Consider the following 24,281-nt stretch of genomic DNA (forward strand, 5'->3'; position numbering starts at 1 on the left):
TCTTTTTGTAAGTAGCACATCTCTTTAGTCTTTGCTGAGAGAGAAATTTCCTCTGTAGCTAGATTACTTTTTGTGAGTATATGCAGTTTGTTCTTCTATAAAACTGATTATTTTCTTTTTAAACTGTGCTCTTATGCTAAAGATACATACCAGTGATTGTGACCATCCAAACCAGGATATATGTAAATGCAGATATCCATAGTGCTGACATGAAAAATGTTATTACAAAGTAATTTTTCCAAAACTTTCTTCTACAGTCTGGTATGGTTAGAAAAAGTAAGGTAGTAATAGGAAGGGATAGTACCCAAAAAATTCTTTTTAAGTCGGCTTCAGGCATGTTGAAAACACTTGGTGGATCTGTTGAGGGAAAAACAAATGATTTTGAGTTTTTTCTAATGGCCACTTAAGTTGGAAATGTCCATTTAGAAAGCTATATTGAAATAAATTAGCTGTATCAGTTTTTAAGAGGCTATTTAAAACATTTGAATACCTCATTACTGATACTGCTGGCAAAAAGAAACTAACTGAGACTTTAGGGCAGATAGTATAAAATGTAATACTCAGCGTTTCTTGATTTGGGGCCTTAAATCCATCAAAATAATCTTGGATCATTCATTAAATATATTAGCCATATTGTTTATGTAGTGTCAGTTGGACTTCTCTGGTTTTCTACAGTGTGGATGGTCTTTAGTAACTTTTTTTTGCTTATGGGATTAACCTGGCTTCTACCTATTATAGCTATTACAGTTGTTTCTATTCCCCAGTATTGTTGATGTCTCTAGCCTGCCCTGTGTGTCAGATAATGCATACTTAGGAGGTATAAAATAATTACAGCATTATCTTTTTATTAAGTTTTGAATATTCCATCTTAATTCTCATTGTAAGTGAGTTTTGGAGGCTTGCTTCAGTTTTCTTTCTTCCATTAGTTTACCAAATTTGGAATTCACTACCATTCTTAAGAAGAACCTTGAAAAAAATAGGAACTAGCATGGAATCTACAATATAACTTACAAAACTCGAGTATGTTCCTTTATACAATTTGTTTTATTAAATTAATGGAAGACAATAATAGATTGGATAAAAATAAGCATTCACTTTAAAATTATTTAAAATTTGCATGGCATTTACAAAAGAATGTACCCGTATATTAGATCAAATTACATTACAACTAATGCTGGTAAATTAACTCGTGAAAAAAATTTGCCAAGCCCCAGCCAATAGGCCGCTAGGTAAATTTTAGATGTAATCTAATGTAATGAAAAAATTTAGAGTGGTTCTTTTTGAATTGTTATAAAATTTAACTTGGCAATATATACCACTTGCACTTGAAAGGCTAAAAACTATAATTATTGTAAAAAGGGGAAAGGTCTTTTTTTTTTCTTAAGGTAGTAAAAGAATAACTTCCCTTCCTAATGTACTTAGATAAATTTAGAATTTGTTTCATAGAACCACTTTGTAAAAAACTAACACAAAAATTTTTATTTCTGGCCATGGATGAATTTGACTTCTATTAAATATCTAAATGTGTTGCTGCTACTTCAGATGGCATGTTTAAAACTTAACTATTTATGTTTTCCCACACCAGCCCTTTTTTCTAAATTCCAAGTTTCTATAAGTGGTATTTCTTCTTTCTCAATCATGAACAAAGCCTCAGAATTTTCTCCTCCCTTTTCTTGTCCCATGTAGTCCTTCCATTGCCTAGTCTTGGTGATGCTTCCTTTGCATTGTCTTTTTTATTCCTACTTTCCTTTCATCTAGGCATCTACCAAACATCAGCTTTTTTAGTAGCCCCTTACAGACCTTCATTTTTTTTGTCCTCAAATTTCCCTGCTTCATAAACCTACAAAGCATTTAAGACTCTTACTATCCTGTTCTTTCTTATCTACCTTTTCTCTGCTTCCTGTGTACATTCTGTGCTCTAGGTATGCTAGTACTTGAATAGGCCTCTTGCTCATATTAATTCCTTGGCATCAAATATAGACTATACTCTTACTTCTACATCATTTACATAATAGACTTCTATAGCTGTTACTATACACATTACATATTTATTTATGTAGCTTTGTTCATAAATCAGGTCATCAGCTAAAATCTGATCAGTTCTACAAGGCTCAGTTTAAATACTCCCTTCTCTGTGATAATCTTTTCTATGTAGCCATCAAATTTTATACAATCCGTCCCATTTAGGAACTACATTTACACTTTTTTCTTTTATAGTACTAAAACCTTCATATTTTAGCTATTTTCTTTATTCTGTACAGCGCTGGAAGCTTCTTAAAGATAGGGACCACCTCTTCGTCATTTCTGAATCTCCACAGTATCTTTTTTTTTTTTCCTATTTATTTATTTTCAGAAAAACAGTATTCATTATTTTTTTTCACCACACCCAGTGCTCCATGCAAGCCGTGCCCTCTATAATACCCACCACCTGGTACCCCAACTTCCCACTCCCCTGCCACTTCAAACCCCTCAGATTGTTTTTCAGAGTCCATAGTCTCTCATGGTTCACCTCCCCTCCACAGTATCTTTTACATAAGTATATATAGTAATTGCTGAATTGAAATGAGATTTTTAAGTTTTTCTAGTGAATAGACTCAATAGTGGGCATTATGTGCTTATTACCTTCAGAAACCTGACTAAGATCCTGTAAACTTAAAGGAAGCTGAGAGTAGCCAGACTCTTCATGAAATATCCCACTGTCAATTCTTGATTGCCGACGGATGAATGGCTGACCCTCATCTTCCCATCCCATCAGTGGCTGTTGTTCACTGCTCTCCTCCATAGCTTGGGCAAGACAGGTGCACCAAGGACTGAATTTCTTTATAATATATTGGTTAATTTTAATGTTAAAACACAGCACCAAAACATATAATCCATATATTAAAAGCAGCAAAGCTCCTTCATACCTATAAATCAGAGAAATTTGTGTGTTTGAAAATTAAAAACACTTTTTTTTTTTAAAAGTTAATAGCTTTGGGCATATCTGCTTAATAATTTTACAGCATAGCAATAGAACAAGCAAAGAACATTTCTAGGTGTATATTGGTTTTATGGATATGTCCTCGCTTGGTTACAGCATTACTATAAATTGATAAAAGCTTAAGAGTCCTTTCTATATTTCAAATAAAACCAAGAATTATAAACTCATTGTCTTCACTTACAGATTCTTTATAAATGGTAGGCATAAACAGTGCTTTGAAAATGATAATTGTAGATTTTCAGAATAAAAGTTAATGAATAGTGATGGGCATTCTCCATCTCCGTTCATTGGCAGCAAATATTCCCCAAAACGTATGGTAATTATAAAAGAATATAGTATCAGTTAGTTCATTTCAACTGAGTCTATTCAAATCCCATATAAGAATTTTGTGTAAAATATTCAGAATATATGAGTCTTTGACTGGGACTTTTCAGTTACAGAGTTTATTTTGATGTAATTAAATTTGGCATGTATTCACAAGAAGACGAGGATAGTCTTAAAAATAAAATTATACCTTAGGCCCTGAGCACTGTTACTCTGTGCTCTGATTTCCTAAAGAGTTATGATTGGCTAATATCATATTTGCACCTGTCATTTACCTTTTATTTGATAGCCAGTGAATTTCTGCTACAGCTGGAAGCACAGAGTTCTTGATTTCCCTAATGGAGGGAGCATAAGCTTGGATACTATCCTTGTCAGTGTCCCCTTAGAGATGACTGCTGGGTCCCAGAAGGATCCCTACTACATCCATTGGTCTTTCTTTGGGAAACAGAACAGATTTTAGGATGATTCATTTAGAAATTTTTCTCCCTGCTAGATTTTAAGTTTCTTGTTAGCAGGTATTTTGCAGGGTTGCTAAGTTGTAGTATTCCAGAAAGGTGCCATTTACATTGTTTTCTTTTCTGGTATCCTCTGGCATTGAGCAATGCACAACCTCTTTGTTTGTGCATTATATATTCCTCTCCATCCCTTATGATTCCTAGCGTAGTGTTAAACACCTACTAAACACCTGGTTTTTATTAGTTGAAAAAGTTATTAGCTGTCCACTGATTCACCTTTTTTTTTCATTTTCTTGCAACAGCAAGATACTGGGAGTTTACAAAGAAGGCAAACAATTATTAATACCTAAATATTGTTGATTCTTAGAAGAAGAAAGCTATAATTGAACATCAATTATGAACATCAGAGAGATAGTTGGAAGAACCTGAAGATTTTAAAATTTACTTCCTCCATCATTTCTCTCCAGTCTTGTGACCATGACCACTTCTAACCAAGGCAAGGTAAACAACCCAGTAGTTGAAAAACCCAACTGTTGGGGCTTTAATAGACAACAAAAGGGGAGGCTTTCTGAACAGGTAGTGCAAAGAAGGAAGGTTGGTAATATCCAGTGATTGTGAGACAAGGAGATTGACATGATTATAAAAACTTTAAAGATGGGAAAGCCCAACCAGCAGCTGTGATGAGGAAGTTAGCTCAGAGGCATACAGGAAAATGGTGCAGAAGTGGCAGATAACTGAGATCTCCGTTAAAAAAAAAAATAGCTAAAGCATTGGAATTTCATAAAATACTCTCTGTAGTTGTGTTTTACATAAGAGTAACAATTATTTCAAGCTTACCAGTAAACTTGGTTGTCGAATATTATGCCAAGAACTGCGGCTACACTAATTGCATATGCTGCACAGTCTCTGAATAGGGGCCAACATGATAGCGTTGAGACCTGTAAAATGATAATTTACTGTTTCCATTACACTGTAACTTTAAGTACATGCTTAGTGTGATACTGAAATTGTATGTTTGTAGCCAAATATTGTTATCTTTTGCATTTTGCTTAGAGAAAGGAATTTTAAGAAAAATTGTGTTTTAAAGCCTACTTTGGTTTTCATAAATTTGACCAAGAGCTATTTGTGGGTAAACTTTAATGGAATACATGTTTTTCTACTGATTATTAATAAATTTGATTGAACACATTACTAGTGCCTTCTTTGTTCTAGATTATAAATAGTTTTAAGAGTTTGTCAAAACAATAAACATGTTGAGTGATGTTTTCTTACATACCACATTAGATAGCAAGCCACAAGCTGCACAGATGCCCAAGAGGTTATACATTGCAGATCCAAGGATGGTGCTAATGCCGATATCTCCCTTTGTGATAAATACACCTATGAGCAAGGTAATTGCTAAGTAAGTGTTACTAGACTTGAAGACGAGAAAATCATATTGAGTAAGCCGAAAATATAAGGAGCAATATTTACCCAGGAAAGCAGTAACTAATTCAGGAGCTGAACTACCGGCTGCCATAAAAGTTGCACCTGCAACATCCTGAGACAATCCAAGGGCTGAAGACAAATGAAATTATGTTAAAGTGGCAAATGAAAGTATGTCTCTATACCTAAATATTCAAATCTATAGCTTCATAGAAAAGCACTGACAGTGACTTAAACTGGAAAAATAAAATAGGCAGGTTAAAAAAGAGGAATCCAGTGCCTTACTTTCTCTGTGAATTCATTACTTAATGGTTCTGTAGGAAGGGAAAGAAGACCAGGGGCTTGTGGAGCTATGCTGAGACTCAGTATTGTGAATGCCAAGATACGGGGTTTTTTAGGACCCAGAAAAGATTCTTTTCTAGCTGTATGGCTTGTAGGTGTATAGTGACAGCATAAATTCTTTAAAATAACACTGTCAACAGTGCTCCAGTAGGAGTTGGGAAAGTAAAGTATTTCAGGAGTCTTAATCCAATTTGAAATAGGAGGAAGAAGTAAATATTGGTTGTTTTTAAGATCTGCAAGTGAACCTGAATTAAGGAGCTTATTCACAAATTGGCAATTTCAACCTTGTCATTACAAATGAGAGGAAACTGGTTAACTAGGAACCAAAAAGATTTACTATTGTATAATTAGAATCTATTGATTTAAGACATAAAACCATTAAGACTGCTCTAGAGTAGGAAATATGAGAAAACACTACTATTCAAATAGTTTGTGTATATCCCTCAGACTTAACAAGTGTGGAAATTCCTTATCTTTAGTGATTGCTGGGATGAGAGTCTTTTTTTTTTTTTTAATTAATTAATTTTTTAAACATTTAATGTACTTTTATCCCCAGGGGTACAAGTCTGAATTGCCAGGCTTACACATTTCACAGCACTCATCATAGCACATACCCTCCCCAATGTCCATATCCCCACCACTCTCTCCCATCCCCCGTCCCCCCAGCAACCCTGGGATGCGAGTCTTAAGAAACTTTTGGCTCCTTCAATTTTAGAGTTAAGGGATCTACTATTGGAAGGAAAAGAGAAAGCCATGTTGAAAACTTGCTTTGGGGAGGCCAAAACAGGTTGCATCAGAAATGCCCAACTGGGCTTTGCTGGTACACTAAAAAGTAGCCCATAGAAATAGCATGCTTTTTTATTCTTAGTGTGGCAGATTGTATTTTACAAAGATGGCTACAATATTTGCATCTGCGTGAATTTCGAGAACCTTTCCATTTCCTGCCCTCCCCCCAACCAAAAAAATGGAGGAGTGTATATGTCCTGTAACTGCTTTGAGTAACAGATCATGGCAGGGCCATAATATCGCCGAGGCTGGGACATAAAAGGTGACAAAACTTTATCATGATTCTCCCTAGGGACCTTTACTTTAGGGCCCCAAGCCACCACATAAAACTCCGACTTCCACGGAACTCCTGTACTGGAGATACCTCATGAAGAAACCATACAGAAGCAGAGATGCCTGACGTACCCTTAACTATTTCAGCCCACAAATTTTGAATTTCCCCATCCCAGACACCAGACATGTGAAAGGGAGGAAGGTTTAAGATAATTCCAGCCTTCTGTCATTGCATGAGCGACCTCAAGCTGGAACTGCCAGCTGAGCCCAGTAAACCCTCAAAGCTGTGAGTGGTAATATAGTGATTGTTGTTTGAAGCCACTAATTTTGGGGTGATTGGTTAAGCAGCCATTGATAACTGAACACCTGGCTATTGTTCACTTAATTTGTTACACTTTCTGAGTACCTATTATGCCAGATGCTTCTTTAAGTGCTAGGAATAGGACAGAAAAAAATAGACAAAAGTTTCTGCTCTTGTGGAACTTTCATTCTAGTGAAAAGAAACACAAGTGAAATATGTGTTGTGTTAGATTTTTGATGTTATTATTGGAATTGTTTGGGGTTGCCATACTCAACCTCACTCATACAAGACAGTGAATTTAGCTGATAAATATTGTATGTGTTCAGACTGCTCTACCAACTGGCTATTCTGCTATTTCTCGCCCTCTCCTCAGGCCTCCCTAGTTCCTGAGACACAAAAATATTGAAATTAGGCCAGTGAAAAAACCTACCTTGGCCTTCAAATGTTCAAGTGAAAGGAAGAGTTGTGCATCTCTCACTTGAAATCAAAAGCTGGAAATGATTAAGCTTAGTGAGAAAAGCATGTTGAAAGCAGGGATATGCCAAAAGGTAGGGCTGTTGTGGTCAAATAGCTAGCCAAGTTGCGAGTGCAAAGGAAAGTTCTTGAAGGAAATTACAAGTGCTACTCTAGTGAACACAGAAGGTAAGAAAGTGAAAACAGTCTAAATGCTGATATGGAGGAAATTTCAATAGTCTGGCTAGAAGATCGAACCAGATGCTACATTCCCTTAAATCAAAACTTAATCCACAAAGCGCCAACTCTCCTTAATTGTATGAAGGCTGAGAGAGATGAGGAAGCTGTAGAAGAGTTTGGGGCTACCAGAGGTGGTTCATGTGATTTAAGGAAAAGCCATCTCCATGACATAAAAGTGCAAAGTGAAGCAGCACATACTGATGTGGAAGCTGCAACAAGGTATCCCGAAGATTGAGCTAAGTTCATTAATGAAGGTGGCTACACTAAACAACAGATTTCCAGTGTAGACAAAACTGTTCTGTTGGAGGAAGATGCCATCTAAGACTTTCTTCATAACTAGAGAGGAGAAGTCAAAGCCTGGCTTCAAGGCTTCAAGAACAGGTTGACTCTTGTTAAGAGCTCATGCAGATGGTGACTTGAAGTTGAGCCAATGCTCATTGACCATTCTGAAAATCCTAGGGCCCTTAAGAATGAGGCTAAATCTACTTGGTCTGTGTTCAGTTTACTGAATATTATATGCCCACTGTTAAGACCTGCTGCTCAGAAGAAAAGATTCCTTTCAAAATATAACTGCTCATTGACAATGCACCTGGTCACTCAAGAGCTCTGATGGAAATGTACAAGATGACTGTTGTTTTCATGCTAACACAACATCTGTTCTGCAGCCCATGGATCAGGAAGTAATTTCAACTCTCAAGTCTTATTATTTAAGAAATACATTTTGTAAGACTATAGCTGCCATAGATAATGATTCCTCTGATGGATTTCAGGAAAGTTAACTGAAAACCTGGAAAGGATTCACCATTCAATTTTTTTTTTTTAAGATTTTATTCATTTATTTGACAGAGTGAGATCACAAGTAGGCAGAGAGGCAGGCAGAGAGAGAGGGCGAAGCAGGCTCCCCACTGAGCAGAGAGCCCGACGCGGGGCTCGATCCCAGGACCCTGAGATCATGACCTGAGCCGAAGGCAGAGGCTTAACCCATTGAGCCACTCAGGCGCCCCAGGATTCACCATTCTAGATGCCATTGAGAACATTCATGATTCATGGGACGGATCAAAATATCAACAGAACAGAACAGGAATTTGGAAGAAGTTGATTCCAACCCTTGTGGATGACTTTGATGATTTCAGTGGAAGAAGTAACTGCACATGTGGTAAGAATAGCAAGAGAGCTAGAATGAGAAGTGGAGCCTGAAGATGCGATTGAATTGTGGCAATCTCATGACAAGACTGTGATGGATGAGGAGTTGCTTCATATGGATGAGCAAAGAAAGTGGTTTCTTGAGATGGCATCTACTCCTGGTGAAGATGCTCTGAAGACGGTTAAATGACAACAGAGGATTTAGAATACTACATACACTTGGTTGATAAAGAAGCAGCAGGGTTTGAGAGTATGGACTCCACAATTTTGAAAGAAGTTCTAGTGTGGGTAAACTGCTATCAAATAGCATTGCATGCTACAGAGAAGTTGGTCATGAAAGGAAGTGTCCATCATTGTGGCTAAAGTCATTGTCTTATTTTATGAAATTGCCACAGCCACCCCAGCATTCAGCAACCACCATCCCAATCAGTCAGCAGCTATCAACACTGAGGCAGGACCCCTTCTACCAGCAAAAAGATGATGCTCTGAAAGCTCAGATGATGGTTAGCGTTTTTTTTTTTTTTTAAGATTTTATTTATTTATTTGCCAGAGAGAGAGGGAGAGAGAGCGAGCGAACACAGGCAGACAAAGAGGCAGGCAGAAGCAGAGGGAGAAGCAGGCTCCCTGCCGAGCAAGGAGCCCGATGTGGGACTCGATCCCAGGACCCTGGGATCATGACCTGAGCCGAAGGCAGCTGCTTAACCAACTGAGTCACCTAGGCGTCCCTGGTTAGCGTTTTTTTAACAAAGCATTTTAAAATGAAGGTATGAACATTTTAGTCATAATGCTGCTGCACACTTAATGTAAACATAACTTTTATATGCATGGGGGAAACCAAAATACTGATTTCACTCACAACTTTATTGTAGTATTTGCTCTGTTGTGGTGGTCTGGAACCAAAACTCCACCATCTGAGGTGTGCCTGTACCTGGGCTAAGAGTGCTCAAGGCAGGAGTGAGTGTAAAGATTGGATGCTAGAGGCTAGCCTGTGTGTTCAAAAAACAGAAAAAGGCTGGCATGTCTGGAATAAAGAGTGTAAAGAGCAGTAAGAGATAATGTAAGTGGCTAGATCAGGTAAGACTTGTAAATCTTAGCAAGGATTTTGGCTTTTATTTTGAAAGATACAGGAAGTGCTTGGAAAGGCATCCACATACTGCCTGTCAGTGATAAACCAGCCCTGGTCATCTTTTCTCTCATGGGGTATATTTGGTCTGAGAGACTAACTGGAGGCTGAGCCATTTTGTGAAAAGTCCTCTTAGAAGAGCTGGAATGATTCCTCACTATTTGCCTTTGGTCATGTTGCCTGATGAACATGTTGCAGTGATGAATGAAGGGAGTGAAGTAATGTTTCGTGAAACAGATTTCATAACATTTCTTTTGCTGTTTAGAGTATCTACCTATCCATCGACTGATCAATCTATCCATCTATTCATCCCTGTGATCTGTAGTAAGACCAATTGGCCATAAAATTTAAAATAGGACATGATAAGGCATATTGCTCTGTGTTAAGTTTTTTCATTTTAGGAGTGAAGTAAATGTTATCTTACATTCAAGGTATACAATTCACTTTCATGTACACAATTTAATCATCTCAGTTATCCTCAGATATGAGTGGTGGTATTTCTTTTTTACAGATGAAGACACAGGTCCAGGGACCTCAGTTTCATGGATAGTAAGGATCTTCAGTGTGAGGAGTTTGGGCATACACCCTGAATCTATTGTTTCTAAATCCAATGCTATGTCTGTTTTATCACAAAAACCTAGTATAAAAATGGCACTCAGACAAGCCAATTATAACATGATGGGTAACTGAGTTATTTTCTTCCCTGATTCTTGGCATGGGTGTATTACTGTCTCCATTCTAGTCTTTCCTAGGGGAAATAATAGTTACTAGGACTCAGGGGTACTTAGGAAGTTTTCCAGAATATTCCAGAAGATGTATCAATGGAGTGATACTGGTTATTGGATTATCATGAGTTCTCTAATAAAACCAGGGCCTGATAATACGTGGATGAAGTTGAAAAAGAAAAATGCATTATTTTGAACTAAATGTCCAAACTCGGTACAGCTGAAGAGTGAATGACCAGAAGAATCTTCAGCTGCTTAACACTAGCTGAAGAATGCTTCGTTAGAAAAATTCAGTCTCAGGAGGGAAAAGGTGATCTATTGAGTTGTTTGTTGCAAGGTGGAAAAATAAGTAACTCTTCTGAACTATCAAAAGACAGTAACAATAAAGCTGGTTGCTATTCACTGGACTCTAATTGAGTTATGAAAGGAAAGATTCTGTAAAGATGGATATATAAAACTTCAAAGATATTTTAACAAGTTATATCTTAAGGTTCTAAGAATATTTTGTAAAATGGTTTATATCTTTGAACTTTAGAATAGACTGACTTTGTCTTCGCTGACCTTTGGGTAGCATTTCTCTCTGCTATAGTTTATTATTGAAGATAAATTGTTCTGGTTTTTTCTCCCCTAGAGCTATTTCTTTTTTCCTCTTTATTACTCTAAAGGAATAATCACATTTCCTTCAGGATATAGGAAGATTGTTCAAGGTGAGTTTTCTTTATAGGTTTAGATATCATTACATTGTTTAAATAAAGTGCAACTTTATTTATGATAATGAACTGTGGTCCATGGGTACCACGACTTAGACCAAAACTCATCAGACTTTCTCTTAAGCATATTGTCTTCTCTGGCGCCATGTTAAAAAGCTTATAACAGTTTTTGAAAACTCTCTTCTGGAAATATAATTCAGTAGGAAGAGTTTTAAACTAAAATGAAGACCTGTATTCTGGCCCTGCCCTAATATGAGACTTCAGACAAGTCGTTCAGACAAGACTTGTGTTTTGCTGTCTGTACAATGAAGCATTGGATGACATGATCTTTGAAGTAACTTCTAATTTTATCAATTTTTATCAAAACATAGAATATGGATTCTATTCTTTTAGACTCTATACCACTTTTTATTGTTAAATAAATTTCTTTTAATAAAAACCCCCTACATTATTGAAAATTTAGGAGATAGAGTGGAAATATAGAAGGGGAAGAGTCACATGTTTGCCATTGTGTTTTAACCACTGCTATAATTTAAAGATATTTACAGCTGTTTTCATGATGCATATATTTTTTTAAGATTTTATTTATTTATTTGACAGAGATTACAAGTAGGCAGAGAGGCAGGCAGAGAGAGAGGAGGAAGCAGGCTCCCTGCCGAGCAGAGAGCCTGATGCGGGGCTTGATCCCAGGACCCTGGGATCATGACCTGAGTCAAAGTCAGAAGCTTTAACCCACTGAGTCACCCAGGCACCCCTCATGATGCATGTTTTGATATGAGTTATAAGCATAAGCTATATATATATGTGTGTGTAATTTGGCACCCTCTGGCTCAATTTTAGAAGGTCCCCAGTGATAGCAAATTTTTATGCTTTGTGAATAGATAAATAAATAGTTTTGGAACCAATCAAAGGTCATTCATACCCAAATCTAGTGATTGGGATGGTAGTCATCCTGTCTAGTTTTTTTTTTTTTTTTTTTTTATAGTAAGGACTTTTATTTTATTTTATTTTATTTATTTTTTTTATTTTATTTATTTGAGAGAGAGAGACAGTGAGAGAGAGAATGAGCGAGGAGAAGGTCAGAGAGCGAAGCAGACTCCCCGTGGAGCTGGGAGCCTGATGTGGGACTCGATCCCGGGACTCCAGGATCACGCCCTGAGCCGGAGGCATTCGTCCAACCAACTGCGCCACCCAGGCGTCCCCTGTCTAGTTTTATTTTGGGTCCAATATGAAGTGTGACAGCAAGCTGATATATTTTTTTGTGATTTGCAAAACTGCTTCTGACATTAATTTCAAATGTATTTTTAGAAAAATTTCGAGTAAAACTTTAGATTTTTGGAATAAATGTCTAGCTTCTCAATGCGCTACATATATATGTGTACATATATATTCTGTGATTTTTTAGCAATAAATACATTTTGAGTTCTTTATAGTTATCCATAAATTTTGAAACCCTGTATAATATGTAATTTATATGCAATATATAATATAATATAATATAATATAATGCTTTGAAGGTAATTCCACTTAAGAGGACTCCCACAAACCCCCAGTCTGAGGCCTATAATATTATAATTAATTTCCAACTTTCCTAAGCTTATCATATAACACATGCATAAGATGTAACCTCACAGTTACCTCAGTTTTGGCTCCATAACTTGCCCAAGGTCACATAGATAGTAATTGGAGAGATGGGATGGGCACCTAGCTCTTTTTTACTCCAAGAAGCTACTCTTTTGTTATCCATGTAGGTAAAGTGAAGAGATGAATGTATAGCTTTATTTTTGTTGTTGTTTTTGTTATTGTCTGTTTCTGCTATTGCAGACTACTCAGGTAATACCCAGATGACTGGGTACTTATCTAGATCCATACACCTGGGGTAGATTTAGATGCAAATCCAGGGGAACCACAACTTAGGTCAGAGGGAAAAGAAAAACAAAGAGGATGGAAATGCTCTTGAGAGAAGGATGAGTGCCCTTGAGTCAGGGAGGAAGCACTATTCTTAGACTCTTTGTTCTTTGGGAAGGCTTTGCCTCTGTAAATTTCAGGAGGATTAAGAATCCAACAATCCCATGAAACTGTAGGCTATCCAAATGCCACACTCATGGAATTATTAAACTCCCTTTCAATTTTATCAAGTTAGAACCAATTCTATGTGGATTTAAAACTTGCATTTCTTTCTTACTCTTTCTGAGACATAACATTGAAATTGAACATGGGCAAACATTAGTTCAAAGCAAAATGAACAAAATAAGTTTTTAATACAAAATTAAATATTTTATTTAAGTATGTTTCCCCAACACCTTATTAAGATAATTTTCACTTAAGACATGTAATACCTCAAAGGATCAGCACAATGGAGGGATTAGCGTTTCTGAGTAGTATATTAGTGTAACATTTAAAAAGAAAAGTAAATGTCTTAGCGAGCTTATGGTAGTCTTTGGGCTGTATCAAGTGACCAGTCATAAAGCGTTCTCAGTTTTCTTTGTAGTTAGCTTGGAAAAAGGTAAAGAAAGCTGCTTTAAACAGTGGTTAAATAAGTCCCCATTACCTATCAAAAGGACACATAAAAAGGATTTATTTTGGCTTTATACTGAACTTTTGTTGTTTCTAAAATTGGACTGCTTATAGAGATGAGAGATAATAGTCCTCTTTGGGCTAACAGTTAATATGGTTTATATTTTTAATTTATATCATATATGAAATATTAATTTATATTTAAATTAAATATACTTTAAAGATATCATTTTTTAAACAAGGAAAGATTGCTAAAGATAGAATAAAATCATATGAATTTTAATGTAAAAGAAGTAAAAGGAACCCTAAACAGAATATCCCAAGGAAGTATCATTTAAGTTGCCGCATGGATTATTAGATCAAAGAGTGGATTTCATAAATTTACCTCCTAGCTTGTGAAGGTAGTACTTGCTTTTATTTGCCTTGAACTTGGTGTTCAGGCTCTAGCAGATGCTCCCTAGATTTGGTATTTGCCCCAAATATATTCATATTGACTTCGATCACTCACCTTCTGCACTTCCATCTTTGCTGAGTAAAGGATTATAGTCTTTGTAGTCTATTCTTACGTAATAATGAATAACTTGTGAATGTTTACTATGTTCTAGGTTTTTGTGTAAGCAGTTTAGTTATATTACCTCCTGTACGTGGCACACAGCTCTATGAGCTGTCTCTGTCTCCATTTTTCTGTCACCCACACACCTCAGTGTGCCCACCAATTATGGGTCTAGGGTCTAGAGGAGCATGGCTGGCAGGGATGAGGGAGCTCCCTTAAGTATGTTCTTTACCCCGTTACCTCTAGCTTCTTTGATCTCAGATAATATTCCACCTCTGATGACACCTTTTAACCCCTTCCCTGAATCCTCATCCTATTTCTCAATTCAGAAACCAGATTTTTTTTTTTAAAGATTTTATTTATTTATTTGACAGAGAGAGATCACAAGTAGGCAGAGAGGCAGGCAGAGAGAGAGAGAGGAGGAAGCAGGCTCCCTGCTGAGCAGAGAGCCCGATGCGGGACTCGATCCCAGGACCCTGAGATCATGACCTGAGCCGAAGGCAGCGGCTTAACCCACTGAGCCACCCAGGCACCCCAGAAACCAGATCTTATCTCTAAGGTAAAATGCTCTGGACAGCTATAGTGTGATTTTTTATTTAAGCAATTCAGCAGATTCTATTTATTTTGTACTATAGTTCCTCCATAGTAACAATGGGTATTTGATCTATTTTTTTGTTTTGGTCAAAATTCCATTCCCTTGGGAGGAAAATGCCACTTAAGACTGTTTAAATAGAACGGTACTTCCGAAATAACCATATTATGGCAGTTAACCTCAAACAAGAATGTGTAAAATTGAGAACATTCTTGGATTTTGGCGTTAGAGAGAACAGTCTCTGCAGGGTCCAAGCTGTGTAGTTTTTTTTTTTTTGTTTTTGTTTTTTTTTAAAGATTTAGAGAGAGAGCACTGGTGGGGTTGGGGGGGGAAGGACAGAGGGAGAGAATCTTTCAAGCAGATCCCCCTGCCCGCTAATTGAGGACCCTGACTTGTGGTTCAATCCCACAACTCATGAAATCATGACCTGACCTGAAACCAAGAGTCTGACACTTAACCCACTGAGCCACCCTGGTGCCCCCAGGCTGTATAGTCTTAAGCAATTAGTTATCATCTGAGCCTCAATTTTCTCATCAGTAAAACTAATCTATAGTCCTGATTTGGTAGGGTTTTTGTGAAGACTAAATGAAACTATCTCTATTTAGTTTAGAACCATGCTTGGTCTTCTATAATTGTTTTATGATAAATAGCTAAAAAATAAATATATAAATAAAACCCCTCCATCACACTGTGGAATGCTTCAGTAAACTGTTTTCAGGATTATATAATCCTTATTAGTTGACAAAATGGGTGGAATTATTACAACTCAGTGCTCATCAAAGAACTTGGGGAAATATAAAGCATTTGCAGACTTCTCTGAAGCTAGTTCCTGTGTCTGTAAACAAATTTCAGGGAAATTTTTTTATTGCTGATGTCCTAATTTGGATGAGAGTATGCTAGACCTTGAACAGAGAAATGACAGAATTAATCTATAGGCACTTAAAAAATGAATCTAGCCAGCACTATTTCTATCTCATTTTGTTGCCAGGTATTTTCAGTACTCAAGACCAGGGTCAATTCCTAGCAGCTGAAGAAGATTTAGCAGCAGTGTGGGCATCCATCACTCATACATGCGATATTGTGATCTATAAGAAATATATATTTGGTCATTCAGATGAAAATATATGAACAAAATGTATTTTTCATATATATTTGGTCTTGAGCCATAGTTACTGACTCAGGCTCCCCAAACCCTTGGAATTTCCTAAGCATTGAGAGCGATGAAGGCATCTTTCATTATGTTAACCAGGTGACTTTTGGGCCCCACCTAAGAGCCAACACTATAATTAGAGGGTTAGAACTTTCAGTCCCACCTCTGACCTCTAGGAAGGAGAGGGACTGGAAGCTGGATCCAATGTCAATGGTTAATGATTTATTCAATCATGCCTATTTAATGAAGCTTCCATAAAACTCAAAAGAAGTTTTCTGGAGAGCTCCCAGGTTGGTGAACATGTGGAGGTTCAAGGAGGGTGGAAACTCCATGCCCTTTCCTTATACCTTGCCCCATGTATCTCTTCCATCTGGCTATTATGTCATTTTATAATACCAGTATATAACAAATATATAATTATACATAATTATGTATTTATTATATTTATATTTATTTTATATATAATTATATATGTTTATTATTTTTCATAAACCAGTAATCTAGTAAGTAAAATGTTTCTCTGTGTTCTGTGAGCCACTCTAGCAAATTAATTGAACCCAAGAAGGAAGTTGTGGGAATCTGTGATAGATAGCCTGTTGGCCAGAAGTAGGGGTAACAACCTGGGCTTATGACTGGTGTCTGAAACCCAGGGAGGGGTCAGTTGGAATCCCCAATCTATAGCTAGTTTTCAGAAGCACAAGTTTGCAATGGCATCTGAATTGGGGGGTGGGAGAGAAGTCTTGTAGGCCTGAGCCCTTAACCCGTGAAATTTGATGCTATTTCCAGGCAAATACTGTCAGAATTGAATTGATATCTTGGACACCGTGCTAGTGTCTGAGCATTGCTTTTGCTGGTGTGGGAACCCTCCCCCACCCCCATGCATATACATTGGAACTGGGTTCAGAACCTATTGGCATCAGTGAAGTGGGGTTTGCTAGAATGACCCTGGCTCACAGAAGCATTTGGTTTGGAAAGAGAAAAGGTGAAAGGACAGGGAATGAGGAACTTTTGATTTCTGGGTGGCCATGTGGTCACCCATGGTATGGAGCCGCAGCTGTGCTGTGGTCAGTTACTAAGAGTAAAAGTTAACTAAAGATAAAAGTTACCAGGAATTTAGAGATGGGTCCAACTCCTGTGGTTGATTCACTTAATGCATAAGGAAATGTGAAGTATGGGAAAAGGCAAAATATTCTACCCTTTAGTTATTGTTATCTGTAATAGCTAAACTAAAAGAGGATGCCTGACCAAATCTTGATGCTAAATCAAGCTCCAATTTCAGTGAGTCTGAGCATAGGCTAGTAGCCTCAGAGCCTCCCAGCAAGGGGAGAATTACACAGGGGTATCAGAAAGTACTTTTAAGACCTCTGGTTGCCAAGAAAGTGGTCAATAGAGAAAAACAGCAAAAACGAGAAACCATTGAAACCAGAGGGTATAGTGTGAAGGAACTGTTTCGTTTTGTGTATTGGTATCAGTAGCTTCCTGAGGAACCTTTCCTAAGGGCATTGTAAAGGTGGTTTGGGGGCTGTGTCTGGTTTTGGACACTGCAGAGTGAAAGAGCATGTTTGGGTTGTTAATGGGACATAGAGCTAGCTCACTGTGAAAAAATTACAGATGGCTATATGTGATCCATACACATAGGAAGTTATCCCAGAGAGAGAAGGACTGGATAAAAGACATGGAATGGTCTGTTTACCCTGAGAATGCGGACTGCCCAGTTTTCCTTATGAATATCAAGTGGGACATCCCAGATAAAGCTGTTGATAATGCTTTGTATGTACGCCATGTGGGACTGGCTTTATGAAGATTAGGGTGTTCACCCACTGAATATGTCCATTACCCATGTCATGACAGATGCTGTGGTTAAGGGAGCCTTCATGAGCACCCCATATCACCTTATTGTTACAAAACAGAAAAATAGGGAATCTATATCAAATCTGCTGAGATTCCTCGCATGGGTCTTACAGATGCCAATGAAAACATTAGGTTAATTAATAAGAAAATGGGAAGAGGCCAAGGGGAGTGCCAAGGGACTGTTTCCAAGAAGGTGAATGAAAATTTCTAGAAGGTTATTAAGAAATACATGAACAAACCAAATATTGAAAGGGAAAAACAAAGGAATCAGAAAGGAGAAAGTGGTAGGACTTGTCCCAGCAGGGTGGAAGTCTTTAGATGATTATTAGTAAATGGGATGAATAGGGATGCCTGGGTGGCTCAGTCAGTTAAGCATCTACCTTTGGCTCAGGTCATGATCCCAGGGTCCTGGGATCGAGTCACAAATTGGGCTCCCTCTTCAGCAGGGAGACTGCTTCTCCCTCTGCCTGTTCTGCCTGCTGCTCCCCCTGCTTGTGCTCGCTCTCTGACAAACAAATAAAATCTTAAAAAAAAAAAAAAAAAGGAAATGGGATGAATAAAGCAGACATTGACTGGGTTAAAACAAAGGTTTTAATGAGTGTTACCTAAGGTTGGTGGTTAAAACAAAGGTTTTAATGAGTGTTACCTAAGGTTGGTGGGCCCATGGGACCCCCTATTGGTCACCCATCATTAAAGGACCCCAAACACATGTGTTCTATTTACCTTGTCTGGAGAAATTATAAAAACTGGAATGTAGCGGTTACTATGAGAAAATGGACCAGCAACCACTTGAGGCAGTAGTTAGGCAGATGAATCAAATTAAAGATTGATGAAGGGGCCAGAGTCCCTTGGGTTGACCCCTCACTGAGGACCTTATGTGCAAGTGTGGATAAATTGGGCAGTGATGGAGAAGAGTAGTTTCCAACGCAGTGCCCAATGGCCTGGCCATATGGTCAGATTAGAAAGGCAATAGGAACCTGGGTACTAAATATATGTCTATATAAGACACAACCCTATGGAAATCACTATGAAAATTTGAAAGGTGCGTAAAGTAGGAGCCTATAAGAAGAACACCCTTCTAAGTCTGGAGGGTGATTGAAATAGGTAAGTAGATATCCCAGTGTGCTCCCTTGAGATGGCTGCCTGGGGGTCCATGAAATGACTAGACAGGAGGGTCTGCAGCAGTGCAAAGATGGGCTGAAGCCAGACACATTTTTCTTGCACCCTTTGAAGCACAAAATGCCAATAAGAGCTGTCCTACCTGCCAACAAGAGAGACAGAGACAGCTATGTGTCAGATTCCCTGGTGGGAAGGTCCTGAACATAGCTGGCAAGTGAGATTGATGCTGGTAACCTTCGGGGGCTACAAATGGGTCCTGCCTGACAGGATTATTTACTGCTTCCAGACTGGGTGTTGCTTCCTTGGTATTAGAAGCAAATGCTCAAAATACTATAAAATAATAGGAGCAGAAGATAATTGCATGGTTCCTTCAGACCAAGAACACATTTTGCAACCGATAACAGCCAACAATGGGCAGAGAGATAAGTTTGATGGAGAATTGGAATGGGCGATTGAAACACTGGTTATTGAAAACGGGGGAAGAAAAGGGTATGGAGGACTGGCTCACCAGCCATCACCAGAGTGTGCTTACCCTAAAAGTGCGGAGTCCTGAAGGGGTGGCCCCACTTGATAGCTTCCTGGTTTCTGGTGGGTCTGGGCAAGAGTGGGAAAGGGAGCTGTTGGAATTCATTCTTCCACACGTTGCCGCAACTTATGTTTTGTTTGTTTTGTCCCCCTGCTAGGTGCAGGGGGTCCCAGGACCAGGACTGCAGCTACAAGGGCTGGAAGCAGGGAGGATGAAAAGCCAGAAACTGTGACCATGTCTTTAACACTTCTGTTATGATTGCTGAGAGCCTGGTGGGATAGGGTGTACCTTCACCCCCTTTGCCAAATTGGGGTTAATAGTGAAATCAGCTTTATTGCTTGTAGTAAAAATAGCTCACTAGTTGTGCACCATGTGGCCTTACACTGTGTGATGAGGAATGGGCTGAGGGAGAGGCGCTTGCTAGTGTTGCTGTCTGTCATCTAGACCAGCACAGTGGGCTGGATAGTTACCAATGAGAGTCTGGTAATAGGCCAGTATCTTTGGGACTGCCATGGTTGTTTTGCCATAGGGGAATATGTGTGTAAAGACCAGGAAGTGGGCTGTGATATTGTGATATATACATATATATATATGTATATACATATATATATATATATATATATATTTATCCATAGTTTCTGGCTTCCAGCTCCCAAAAGCCCTGGAAATTCTTAAGTGTAGAGAGTGATAAAGGTGCCTTCTGTTATATTAATGAGGCATATTTAGGACACTATCTAGCATGGCTGTTGGTTGCCAAGGGAGCAAACCACGTGATTAGAGGATGGGAACTTTTAGTCCCAACCCCTGGCCTCCAGAGGAAGGAGAAGGGAGAAGGGCTGGAGGCTGAATCAGTTGTCAGTGGTCAATGCTTATGTGATGGAACCTCCCTAAGCAAAAAACAAAAAGATGGGATTTGAAGAGCTGGAGGAGTGACATGTCTGGAAAGGACATAGAAGCTCTGCTCCCCTTCCTTGTACCTTGCTGCATGATCTTTTCCCTCTGGCTGTTTCTGAGTATATATCCTTTTACAATAAACTAGTAATCTGGTAAGTAGAATGTTTCTCTGAGTTCTGTGAGTCACTCTAGCAAATTAATTGAACCTAAGGAGGAGGTCATGGGAACCTCTGATTGATAGCCCATTGGCCAGAAGTATAGGTAAGAACCTAGCCTTATGCCTGGTAGCCGAAACCCAAGAAGGGGGTTGTTGGAACTCCCAATCAATAGCCAGTCAGTCAGAAGCATAGATAATACTTGGGCTTGCAGACACCATCTGAAGGCAGTGAGGGCCAAGTGTGGGGGCATTCTGGAATCAGACGCTATCTTTGGGTAGATAGTGTCAGAATTACTTGCTGTTGGGGGAACTGCACTCCCCACCCTACCTCCCACATGTTGTAATTGTGGACCCAGTTCTGGACTGAATACAAATTTACACATTTGTATTATCTACTGTTATCATATTTCAGAGCAAAGAGTGATTCACTTGTCTGCTGATGATGTTTCAGAGTAATTCCACAAGTGGCCTGGTGGAAGTCATTATTATAAATCGTCTGTGAAGTCACTTAATGATGATTATTTTGAAATAGCAATCTAAATTTTAATGCAGTTTCTGCTGCAGGCCTAGAAAAGTTATTTATTTATTTACTGCTCCCAAGACAATTTTTCTATAAACAAAATTCTTGATGAATTTATTCTTTTAGTCAAGTCATTGTTTAGAAATGTGAAAATGAAAAAAAAAAAAAAAACCAACAAAACTTTTTTACTTTCTATTTTCCAGGAAGAGAAATTTTCAGGGTGGGACAAAGTACCTTGAATTTAGAATTTCCTAGTTTTTGTTTTTATTTTATTTTTTTTCTGTATTGTTTTTAAAGATTTATTTAATTATTTTAGAGAAAGACCATGTGTGAGCCTGGGGTCGGGAGTGGGGGGGTGAGAGGCAGAGGAAGAGGGAGAGAGAAACTTAAGCAGACTCTGTGTTGAACTTAGAGCTTGATGAGGGGTGCGATCTCACCACCCTGAAATCATGACCTGAGGCAAAACCAAGAGTCACGCTTAACTGACTGAATCATCTAGGCAGTCCAGGCGTCCAGGTCATGGTCCTCAGGGTCATGAGCTTGAGCCTTGAGTCAGGCTCTCAGCTCAGCATGGGGTCTTCTTGGGGTTCTCTCTCTCCTTCTCCCTCTACCCTTCTCCTGCTTGAACACTTTTTTTCTCTCTACCATAAATAAATAAATCTTTAAAAAAATAAGATAAATAAAAATGAAAAAATTCTTATTTTAATATAATTAACATGATCTATTTAGATTTTCTAACTAAAGTTTCAGTCCTGGCAAAAGGGAGATTATTACAAAAGTTAAGAGTATAGAAGCGGATGTACATACATCTATATGTAAGAATTTAGTATGTGAAAATTGGTCAACTTTCTGAAGATTGCATTGCACCTATAGTAAAATTCTTAGTGAAAGAAAGAAATAAATGAAAAAAAAAAAGAGAGAGAGAAACTACATGTAAAAGAAAATTTGACAATTTTTCTGACCTGGGGATAAATGTCTTTCGAAGTATAAAACCAAAAGGAGAGGGCACCTGGGTGGCTCAGTGGGTTAAAGCCTCTGCCTTCACCCCAGGTCATGATCTCAGGGTCCTGGCATCGAGCCCCACATCGGGCTCTCTGCTCAGCCGGGAGACTGCTTCCCTTCCCCCCTCTCTCTGCCTGCCTCTCTGCCTACTTGTGATCTCTGTCTGTCAAATAAATAAATAAAATCTTTAAAAAAAAAAAACCAAAAGGAGAATCATAAAAGAAAATATTTATAAATTCACTTAAAATATATAAACTTCAATGTGAGAAACACACAAAATACAAAAGCAAACAGCAGAATATGAAAAGCATATGATATAAAATTATATTAGAAAAAGTGTTAATATCCTTATATGAAAAAAAGTCTTGGGAATCAATAATAAAAAGACAAATACCCTTCTGTTAGAACATGGGCAAAAAAGCAAAAAGCAAAACCACAAATTTCCATAAACATGAAATGTTCAGCCTCACAAAGAATAGGATAAATCCAAATTTTATGAAGTTCCATTTTTAAATCAATTAACAAAAACATTTATTATGCTATTATTCATGGTTTTCTAGAGTAGAAGCTATCCCACACTCTGGAGGTTTAAGTTAGCATACCCTATGTGAAGTGTTTTTGGCAATGTATAAAATAAAGCTCAAAATACACATAGCTCTGTATCTTTATCAAAAAATGATCAGAGAGGCGCCGGGTGGCTCAGTGGGTTAAAGCCTCTGCCTTCAGCTCAGGTCATGTTCCCAGGTTCCTGGGATCGAGCCCCACATCGGCCTCTCTGCTCAGCAGGGAGCCTGCTTCCTCCTCTCTCTTTGCCTGCCTCTCCATCTACTTGTGATCTCTATCTGTCAAATAAATAAATAAAATTAAAAAAAAATGATCAGAGAACTTTGCAAAGATTTTATACAAGTACAGGCTTTTATTGCTTGAAATAAAAAAACCTCCAAATGTCCAAAGAAAATAATTTTAAAAATTATACATTTCTACTGGGTACCTACTATATATAAAACCCAGTGTTAGATACTTACATCATTTACAAAATCATGCTACCATTAAAAATCACGTTTTTGAACAGTAAGAATATGGGAAAGTGTGAGGAATAAAATATGATGAAAAAGAAAAAACCTCAAACTGTATTTATATCAAGACCCAAAAGTCTGAAAGAAAATACATCAGATGCTGACTGTGGGGATCTCTGGGTGATTTTACGTTTTTCCTTGCATTTTATCAGTCTAGGTAAAAATACTATGTTAAAGTAATTTAATCTGTTTTATAGAAAAATATCAAGGTCGTCATAAAATGGAATGCCAATATAAAAATGATGATATTTAGACCTACTTGAGTTAAGTCATAATAATTATAACAAACTTACACTGACCTGTTCTATGAATTTTTTTTTTTTTCTTAAAACAAATATGTGTTGAGAGCCTCTGGTCTTGTCAGGTCCTATTGTAGGTCTTAAGGATACTGCAGTGGTGCAGTGAACAGGAGAGAAAATCAGGAGCATTTCAGCAGGGCCAGGGGGCTGGGGCCCTGGGAAAAGGGAGAGTTAATGTTCTAGCTCTCCCTGGGAAGAAATGCTAGCAGAGTGTGTGTGGGGGTGGGGATAGGGGTGCTGGGGGTGGATGCTATTTCTGTACAATCCTGTAAGCATGCAGCTGGACACCTAACCCTTAACTCTGACATTCTCTGAGGTAAGCATGCTCAGTCAACTAAACCAACCAAGCTGGAGACAGACTGGAGATTTCTGCTGGCACTTCTGTTGCATAGGGCATGACTCATCATTGACATCCTGATTTAAGGGACGAGGATACCAAGGAAAGGTCTATGCTCAGAATTCTTGTGTGATCTACATGGCTGAGAGGACAGAAGAAAGAGGCTTGGCCTGGCAGATCTTATTTTCAGAAACCAGTGACTGAGCTTAATAACTGGATTTACAATTATCTGATACCTGAAGTCACTTTACATAAGATGCAGGACTTATTACTTATTTATTGGTTCATAAACACCAGTTAGTCTCCTTACTAGCATAAGGCTGAAATGAAAAATGTCATTTGTTTACCACCCATCTATCTTAAAAAAAAAAAAAAATTGAAACAATTTTAGAGTAACACAGCAGGTTT

At 38.0% G+C, this 24,281-nt stretch overlaps 2 protein-coding genes across 2 annotated transcripts in view; one reads left to right on the forward strand and one right to left on the reverse strand.

The window, feature by feature from the left end:
* Positions 1-4,950, forward strand: part of MYEF2 (myelin expression factor 2) — a 41,136-nt gene extending 36,186 nt beyond the window's left edge. The window contains exon 18 of the mRNA XM_044229560.1: positions 4,062-4,950. The gene's annotated coding sequence lies outside the window, so the exon portion shown is untranslated. The remainder of the gene's footprint in view (positions 1-4,061) is intronic.
* The window catches only part of SLC24A5 (solute carrier family 24 member 5), a 28,553-nt gene that overhangs the window by 2,689 nt on the left and 1,583 nt on the right, over positions 1-24,281 (reverse strand). The window contains exons 3-7 of the mRNA XM_044229566.1: positions 5,233-5,316; positions 5,036-5,139; positions 4,597-4,697; positions 2,623-2,906; positions 151-357 (exon numbers count right to left, since the gene is read on the reverse strand). Coding sequence (XP_044085501.1) covers positions 151-357; positions 2,623-2,906; positions 4,597-4,697; positions 5,036-5,139; positions 5,233-5,316 — 780 coding nt within the window. The remainder of the gene's footprint in view (positions 1-150; positions 358-2,622; positions 2,907-4,596; positions 4,698-5,035; positions 5,140-5,232; positions 5,317-24,281) is intronic.

Source organism: Neovison vison, chromosome 13, assembly GCF_020171115.1.
Source record: "Neovison vison isolate M4711 chromosome 13, ASM_NN_V1, whole genome shotgun sequence".
In the NCBI taxonomy this organism is placed as follows: Eukaryota; Metazoa; Chordata; class Mammalia; order Carnivora; family Mustelidae; genus Neogale; species Neogale vison.